At 40.5% G+C, this 9468-nt stretch overlaps 1 protein-coding gene and 1 non-coding gene across 2 annotated transcripts; one reads left to right on the top strand and one right to left on the bottom strand.

The window, feature by feature from the left end:
* The first annotated feature begins 718 nt into the window (after window positions 1–718).
* On the top strand, window positions 719–2516 carry LOC101897002 (probable cytochrome P450 313a3). Its single transcript, XM_011295689.1, has 4 exons — window positions 719–778; window positions 924–1070; window positions 1129–1564; window positions 2344–2516. Exons 1-4 carry the CDS (start codon window positions 719–721, stop codon window positions 2514–2516), a joined length of 816 nt encoding a protein of 271 aa, XP_011293991.1.
* A 6878-nt stretch (window positions 2517–9394) lies between these two features.
* TRNAI-AAU (transfer RNA isoleucine (anticodon AAU)) lies at window positions 9395–9468 on the bottom strand. The gene has a single exon. It is a non-coding gene; the product is annotated as a tRNA-Ile (tRNA).

Raw genomic sequence — 9468 nt, forward strand, 5'->3', positions numbered from 1 at the left:
TGTATTCTTTAAATATTCTTTAAAAAATTCACGTTTCTTGGCATACACGTCCTTGAAAAAATATTCTTTAAAAAAATCCACGTTCCTTGAAAAAATATTTTTTAACAAATCCACGTTTATTATTCTGCAGGTCCTTGAAAAAATATTTTTTAAAAAATCGGCGATTATTGTTCTGTAGGTCCTTTAAAAAATATTTTTTAAAAATCCACGTTTATTGGTCTGCAGGCCCTTGGAAAAATATTCTTTGAAAAATCCAGGTTTATTGGTCTGCAGGCCCTTGAAAAAATATTCTTTGAAAAATCCAGGTTTATTGGTTTGTAGGTCCTTGAAAAAATATTCTTTAAAAAATCCACGTCCTTGAAAAAATATTCTTTCAAAAATACAGGTTTATTGGTTTGTAGGTCCTTGAAAAAATATTCTTTAAAAAATCCACGTTTATTGGTCTGCAGGTCCTTGAAAATAAATTTTCTTTAAAAAATCCACGTTTATTGGACTGCAGGTCCTAGAAAAAATATTCTTTACGTTTATTGGTCAGTAGGCCCTAGAAAAATATTCTTTAAAAAATCCAGGATTATTGATAGTCCTTGAAAAATATTCCTTAAAAATCCACGTTTCTTGGTCTGCATGTCTTTGATTGTAAAATATTGTATAAAAATCGCCTTCTTTTATATATTTCAAAATTATATATTTCAACCCACTTATTCTGAAGATTGCCCATATGACGAAATTTAAGGAGTGCCGTAAGGATCTTGCATTCTTGACGTCCCAATTTAATGAGGTAAGTAGAATGTCGTACATTTTTTATATAACTTTAAAATATTTTTCTACTGAATTTAAACCAAGCATGAAGTTATTGGTTCCGGAAAAATACATAAACGGGTCCAATATTAATTTTCGCCATTTTTCTACATTTTCCTTTTCAGATATTGGACAACTTTTCCACGGGGAAATATGATCCAAGCTATGTCCCTAACTTATTCACTGCCATCCACTGTCTAAATGACGAGCTGAAGAACAAGAGAATTACACATGAACGCCTAATCTCGAGCATGGTACAACTATATTGTGCAGTAAGATTTTAAACAAATTAAATTAAAAAAAATTAATTAACAAAAAAATATAACGCAGGCCTTTGAGACAACTTCATCGACCATCTACTTCTGCATACTCATGTTGGCCATGTATCCGGAATTCCAGGCAAAAGCCTATGCCGAAGTATGTGAATTATTTCCCGAGGACGACGAGGGTGAATTTGAGGTCACCTATGAAGATCTTTCAAAATTGACCTATGTGGATATGTTCGTGAAGGAGACAATGCGTTTGCTGCCCACAATTCCCCAAACGGGCAGGACAATTCGTGGTGGAGATCTAAAGTTGAGCAATGGTGTTGTTTTGCCCGAGGGTCTCGATATTGGAATAAATATATATTATTTACATCGCAACAAGGAGATATGGGGACCAAATGCGAATGCATTTAATCCGGATAATTTTCTACCCTGCAACGTTGAGAAACGTCATTCATATGCCTTTATACCATTTATGAAGGGAAGCCGGTTTTGTATAGGTAAGAGAGAGGGAGAGAGAGAGGATATTTCAAGGCATCATAGAACAGAAAAATAATTATCTAAAGATACGGCAATTTCACAAGTTTGTCATTCCGTTTTGACCACCTCGAAAAAAAAAACGAAGTATGTCCGTCTGTCCGTCTGTGGAAATCAATCTAGTTTCCGAAGGAAATGAAGTAGATTAATAAAATTTTACTCAAATATATATTATGTCCGTAGGACTCTTGGTATTGAAAATGGACCACGTAGGTCCACGTTTTGGTATAGCCCCCATATAATGGTATCTCCCTATTTTCGGTATTTTGATTATTCAAGGGAAATTATTCACCGGAATTCTTACAAATTTGATATTTAAAGTTCGTAATGAAAACTACAGCCTATGACAAAAAATTGTCTGTGCAGCTCCACGCCTTCGTATAACCCCAATATAACGGTACCTCCCGATATTCGGTATTTTGATGATTTTAGCGACATTATTAGCCGGAATTGTTACAAATTTGGTATTTGAAGTTCGTAATGGATACTACATCTTGTGACAGATAATTGTCTTTGGAGGTCCATGTTTTGGTGTTGACCCCCCCCCCCCCCCCCTCTATAATGGCACCTCCGTATATTCGGTATTTTGATGATTTTAGCTACTTCTTATTTTACTTTATTTATTTATTTATTTTTTTTTTTTGAAAATTTCCAAATTCCTTCCAAATGCAGGGAGGACATTCAAAGTTCTGCCCGGTTAAACTTACAGCTCTTTAACTTGTTTTCTCTCCTTCCTTTCTAGGAATGCGTTACGCTGAAATGAGTCTCAAAGTGGCAATGTCTAAACTCATCAAGAGGTACAAATTTACATCAGCAGCCAAGTTGGACGATTTCCAGTTGGAAAATCACATATCCTTGTATCTGGTTAATACTCCTTCGTTTACAATCGAGAGGAGAGTATTGAATAAAATCTGAATAGATTTTGAACAACAAACAGCTGTATAACCCTACGACAGCCACTATTGATATCTGAAAAAAATCAACTAAATATGCAATGATTAAATTAACTAAAATTTAACGGTAACCTCTGAGAGAAGGTCCTTCTAGGACCTTCGAAATTTTTTAAAGTTATGGCGTGATGAATTTGATGGTAAGTAGATTGCAGAAAATTCCCTATCATCGATTTTCAAGTTTTTATGCTCTCAGTCATATGACCGCAGAGGGTATATATCATCTAAGAGGGCCAAAAGTACCTCATTGTAATAATGGTTTTAGAACCCAGATTTGTGAAGCCAGATTTCATTCTAAGTCGTCCGTACCTCTGCCTGTCTGTCTGTCTGTCTCGCTGGTTATTGCTCACGATAACTCTCGAAGGCATTATTTGGCCCGAATTATGGCCTTTAAACGGCCAATGAATCCGTCACACGCTGCCTACCTACCTACTTATTCTAATACAAATTATGTTTTTTCCAAAAAATACTATTCTAATTACCAAGTAATTTCAACACCACACCTTAATGGAAACGTATTTTATTTTAATCCCATCTTCTCAGACAATTGTTTATTCTTGAATTTTGCAAGGGATTTGGTCAATATATCTGCAGGATTCTCATTTGACGGCACATACTTCAAATCAAGCTTTCCTTCCTTGAAGACATTCCTAGCATGATGCACTCTGATGTCAATGTGCTCGCTTCTAGAATGGTAAACGGGGTTTTTAACAAGCTGTTGAGATCCAATGTTGTCTCCATACAATGTAGTAGCATTTTTCACAAGTCTTCCGAAACCGATTTCAGTCAGCAAATTTCGAATACAAATGATTTCCTTTGTTGCTGATGATAACGCCATATATTCGGCTTCGGTGCTACTTAATGCAACTGTAGGTTGTTTTTTAGACTCGAACATTACTGCAGCTCCAGCCAAAATAAACACGAAACCTGTGAACGATCTCCTATCATCTGAGCCACCTGCCCAGTCGGCATCTGCGAATCCATATAATGGTTTCCCAGTATATTTATACTCCAAAAATTGGTTTATGGTAGAATTTAGATAACGAAGGATATGATGACCTCCATTCATATGTTCAATGTGCGGGTCGCTGTTAAATTGAGATAATTTTGTGACGGCATGTAGGATATCTGGTCTTGTACATAATCCAATGTACATTAATGAACCAATTAGAGACTGATACCTTTTTATATCCGCTTTCTTGCAATTTATACAACCATCCGTACATTTCTTGAATTTTTAACCAGGATCTAATGGAGTTGAAACTTTTCTTGTATTTTCCATTCCATTTCCTTTTAATAATTCCATAATCATATTCTTCTGTGAGAGTTTGATTGGTCCCGTTGGCGTATTTCTCTCAATCTCCATCCCCAGAAAGTAGCCCACGGGTCCTTTATCGTGAATTTCTAAGTACGTTCCATGGTGCTCATGGTGTACACGCATGGATCGATTACACACTGCTTAAATCCAATCTTCTTTAGGATTTCATCCAGTTTCTCATTCCATTTTCTTCCAGACAGTTTGAGACCATAAAGAGCTTTTTGCAGCTTACGTACTTTATCAGGTGATTCGGTATCCTCAAACATCTGTGGTTGAGCCATATAAATGTCTGCATCGATCTCCCCATTTAGATACGCCGTTGTAACATCTATTTGATGCACATATAATTTTAATTCTGCTGCCAACGCTAATATCGTGCGTACAGTAGAATATCGGGTCACTGGCGAAAATGTTTCGGTGTAGTTCACCCCGAACTTCTGGCTACAGCCTTTTGCCACTAGTCTTGATTTGTAGCGCTCCACGTTGCCATCCTTATCTCGCTTTCTTGTGAACACCCACTTACACTTTATAATGGGAACTCCATCTGGCTTATCAACCAGTATCCACGTCCCTTTATCAACTAAGGATTGATATTCGGTTTTCATCGATTGGACCCACATATCCCGATCATTTCTTGATAAAGCCTCTTCCACAGTTTCTGGATCTTCTCTGTTATCGTTTATAATGAAATTGTTCATAATTCGCCTTCCAGATCGCAATACCTTGTAATTCAGATCATCATTTTGAGGCGATTCCTCGATTACAATTTCTTCAACTATTGTCCTTGGTTCCCTTATATGGTCATCCAATATCCGAAGAAACATTCCTTGTAATATCCATAAGTATGGTTGCATCAAATTTGTCAATATTGTGAACTTCTTTTTTGTCGTTTTGCTCGCCAAATATTTCATATTTACTGGTGCGGCTATTCGATGATGTTTCTATGAACTTAACATCTCGGCTTTTGTATAAAATTCTCCTTTTCGTGTCATATAATCGATAAGCCTTCGATTCGCTGCAATAACCAGTTAGGACACACTCTACTCCCCGAGCCTGGAACTTTGACTTACCAGGTCGTTTGTCCAATTTTATTGCTTTGCATCCAAACGTCTTCAAGTGAGCAACAGTCGGTTTTCTGCCACTCCAACGTTCTATCGGTGTAACACCTTCTACTGCAGTGGTTGCACAATGATTTTTCAGGTAAACTGCAGTACCTATGGCTTCACCCCATAATGACTCGTGCAAACCAGATCCGATTAACATGCTACGTGCCATTTCGACGACCCCAGCTCGTCTATAGAGACCAGCTTGCCACCCCAGCTCGTCTATAGAGACCAGCTTGCCACCCCAGCTCGTCTATAGAGACCAGCTTGCCACCCCAGCTCGTCTATAGAGACCAGTTGACCAACCCAGCTCGTCTATAGAGGCCAGCTGGCCGCTCAGCTCGTCTATAGTGACCAGCTGGCCGCTCAGCTCGTCTATAGTGACCAGCTGGCCGCTCAGCTCGTCTATAGTGACCAGCTGGCCGCTCAGCTCGTCTATAGAGACCAGCTGGCCATCCAGCTCGTCTATAGAAACCACCTGGCCATCCAGCTCGTCTATAGAGACCAGCTGGCCATCCAGCTCGTCTATAGAAACCACCTGGCCACCAGAGACCAGCTCGTGTATAAAAACCACCTGGCCACCAGATACCAGCTCGTCTATAGAAACCATCTGGCCAGCCAGAGCGGTTATAGAGACCAGCTGGCCAGCCAGCTCGGCTATAGAGACCAGCTGGCCAGCCAGTTCGCCTATAGAGACCAGCTGGCCGCCCAGCTCGCCTATAGAGACCAGCTGGCCGCCCAGCTCGCCTATAGAGACCACCTGACCGCCCAGCTCGCCTATAGAGACGACCTGGCCACCCAGCTTCTCTATAGCTGGCCGCTCAGCTTCTCTATAGAGACCAGCTCGTCTATAGAGACCAGCTTGCCACCCAGCTCGTCTATAGAGACCAGTTGACCAACCCAGCTCGTCTATAGTGACCAGCTGGCCGCTCAGCTCGTCTATAGTGACCAGCTGGCCGCTCAGCTCGTCTATAGTGACCAGCTGGCCGCTCAGCTCGTCTATAGAGACCAGCTGGCCATCCAGCTCGTCTATAGAGACCAGCTGGCCATCCAGCTCGTCTATAGAAACCACCTGGCCACCAGAGACCAGCTCGTCTATAAAAACCAGCTGGCCACCAGATGCCAGCTCGTCTATAGAAACCATCTGGCCAGCCAGAGCGGTTATAGAGATCAGCTGGCCGCCCAGCTCGCCTATAGAGACCACCTGACCGCCCAGCTCGCCTATAGAGACCACCTGGCCACCCAGCTCGCCTATAGAGACCACCTGGCCACCCAGCTCGCCTATAGAGACGACCTGGCCACCCAGCTCGCCTATAGAGACGACCTGGCCACCCAGCTCGCCTATAGAGACGACCTGGCCACCCAGCTTCTCTATAGAGACCAGTTGGCCGCTCAGCTCGTCTATAGAGACCAGCTGGCTATCCAGCTCGTCTATAGAGACCAGCTGGCCATCCAGCTCGTCTATAGAGACCAGCTGGCCATCCAGCTCGTCTATAGAGACCACCTGGCCACAAGAGACCAGCTCGTCTATAAAAACCACCTGGCCAGCCAGCTCGTCTATAAAAACCACCTGGCCAGCCAGCTCGGCTATAGAGACCAGCTGGCCAGCCAGTTCGCCTATAGAGACCAGCTGGCCGCTCAGCTCATCTATAGAGACCAGCTGGCCACCCAGCTCGTCTATAGAACCCGGCTGGCCACCCAGCCTGTGTAAAGGGTCCAGCTGGTGGCCGGTTCGTCTATAGGGTCAAGTTGGTGGCCAATTGGTCTATAGAGTTCTGAGTAGCTGGCACTCTTATTGGTCACCAGGTCGTCTTTGAGCCAAGTTGATGGCCAATTGGTCTATAGAAATTAACTCGTCTATAGTGACATGCAGGCCTCCATCCAGCCAGTATCCATGCCCTCATAACGGCATACCCCAGTCATCCATATTTTCCAAATTAATTCCTATGATATGTCCTGATTCCTTGATATGTCCAGATGTATTTTCCATACCATAAAAAAGTGCAAATGACTAACCATTCCATTAGGAATTTAACAAAATCGCAGTAGCATTGTCAAGATCCTGAAACATAAATTATACCCTTCTGGTTAGATGCCAAAAATTCTCTTTTTTTCGTCATTCTACACAAATAGAAATAAAAAAAATGAAAAACTCAAAACATTTTACCAGATTTAATAAACGTTATCTCAGGAATGCAAAACGAACTTCAATTGAAGCCATTATGGTTTATTATGTTTTAGGATCATGGCCCGGCCGGCCAACTTCTTCCTCTAACCCCCAATCACCAGAAATTTTATTATCTCTGTGTCGCCAGACTGCAAACTTTCTGTTTTTTTCTTCAACCCCGCTACCCCAACCAATACTGACCGGGCCTATCATATTATGGTATTATTGTTGTTGTTGATATTGTAATTTACCTAGTTGTAAATTTTATCATAGCTGGCAAATGACATTAGATTGCTGCTGCTGTTGTTGCTGTCCAGCTGGGTGGTCGGTGTATCTTTTGGATTTTTATGACTAACCCACAACAACAGCGACATTTTGCAAATGGAAAAAGAGAAAAAATAAATAAAAATGAAACCTCTGCTGCTGCCAAAGACTAGATGATGAAATGAAATGGAGCGAGCAAGAAAACAAAGAGGAAGAAGAGGAAAATGAAGAAGAGCCGAACTAATTAAATGGCCACCTGTGTCTACAACTTAATTGAGAATTAATTGGGTTGCCTTTAGCCTGTTGTTTTGTCAAGTGAAAGTGTGTTGGGGAATGAGAGAGAAAGGGAGGGAGAGAGAGAGCGAGTTCAGGGTTAAATGTATGCAGAAAGGAGAGCAGAAATACAGGACTTTACTTTTCATTAAGGAGTTGCTGTTATTCCAACAACATTTCCCAATCATTTGTCAAAGATATTAGAAACATGTTGGGCGCCACAATTTTGTTGAGGTTTTGTGTGGAAGCCCGTGAAGAGAATTTATTTGACCTTATTTCGAAGGAACATATTTTAATCTATTTTTGTAATTAAATCATTTTATGGCTAAGGGTAAGAAGATGAAGTCAATTAAATTTGAAGAATTTATGTTAGACTTTTTAAATGGTTTGCTTGTAATTTATGTAATAAAAAATTTAACCACCACCTTGGCATTAAAACAAGCCACTACAGGGCTATAAAAAATTAAAACTTTTAACATTTTCGCATTGCCAAAGATTTTTTGTACTGTAAAGGCTTAATGTCAGTTTCATGAAATTAAAATAAAGAAGCAAAAAAACAGTAAGATCTGCCGGGCCGAACTTTGAATGCCCTCCACCATTTGGAACGAATTTGGAAATTTTCAAAAAAAGAGTCCCTAAAAAATTCTATTAAAATTCTAAAAATACCGAATATAGCCATTATATTGGGGTCTATACGACGTTTACCTACATAGGCCTTGTTCGTCATAAGACATTATCATATTCAAATTCGAAACTTGACATAAACGGTGAATAATGTAGCTAAAATCATCAGAATATCGTATATAAGGAGGTACCGTTACCGAAGACCTGGACCAGCATAGACAATTTTCTGTCACAGGCTATAACGAACGTCAAATACGACATCTCAAAAAATGTCGGTGGCTATTGTACCTACCGAATATAGGGAGGTACTGATATATGGGGCCTATACGAAGACCTGTGCCTGCATAGAAAATTTTCTGTCATAGAGTGTAGTCTCCATTACGAACTCTAAATACGTAATTTGAAACAATTACGTTAAATAATGGCGCTAAAAACATCAAAATACCGAATATCGGGAGGTACCGTTATATGGGGGCTATACGAAGACGTGGACCTGCACAGACAATTTTCGGTCATAGGCTGTAGTATCCATTACGAATCTCAAATTCCAAATTTGAAACGATTCCGGTGAATAATGTCGCTAATATCATCAAAATACCGAATATAGGGAAGTACCGTTATATGGGGGCTATACGAAGACGTGGTCCTGCCCAGATAATTTTCTGTCATAGAGTGTAGTATCCATTTGGAACTTCAAATACCAAATTTGAAACAATTCCGGTGAATAATGTCGCTAAAATCATCAAAATACCGAATATCGGGAGGTATCGTTATGTGGGGGCTGGGCTATACCAAAACATGGACCTACATAGCCCATTTTTAATACCATAAGTCCTGCAGACATAACATTTGAGTAAAATTTTATCAATCTACTTCAATACGTTCGGAAGCTAGAGTGATTTCCACAGACGGACAGATGGACGGACATGGCTAAATCGACTTCGAATTTTACGCTGATCAAGAATACATATACTTTGTTGGGTCTGACATAAGTATTTCGAGGAGTTACAAACGGAATGACAAAGTTAATATACCCTCCATAGTATGGTGGAGGGTATAAAAAGTTATAAAAAAGAAATAAAAAATAAACCTATTGGCCCATGAGGGGATCGAACCCGCGACCTTCGCGTTATTAGCACGACGCTCTAACCAACTGAGCTAATGGGCC

Source organism: Musca domestica, unplaced genomic scaffold (genome assembly GCF_030504385.1).
Source record: "Musca domestica strain aabys unplaced genomic scaffold, Musca_domestica.polishedcontigs.V.1.1 18, whole genome shotgun sequence".
Classification (NCBI taxonomy): domain Eukaryota; kingdom Metazoa; phylum Arthropoda; class Insecta; order Diptera; family Muscidae; genus Musca; species Musca domestica.

Bases quoted from the DNA above. Each gene is read 5' to 3' on its own strand.
- LOC101897002 (XM_011295689.1), top strand. From the start codon at position 719: ATGACGAAATTTAAGGAGTGCCGTAAGGATCTTGCATTCTTGACGTCC. The intron at 779-923 runs GTAAGTAGAATG...TTTCCTTTTCAG, and splicing joins TGACGTCCCAATTTAATGAG to ATATTGGACAACTTTTCCAC. The intron at 1,071-1,128 runs GTAAGATTTTAA...AATATAACGCAG, and splicing joins TGGTACAACTATATTGTGCA to GCCTTTGAGACAACTTCATC.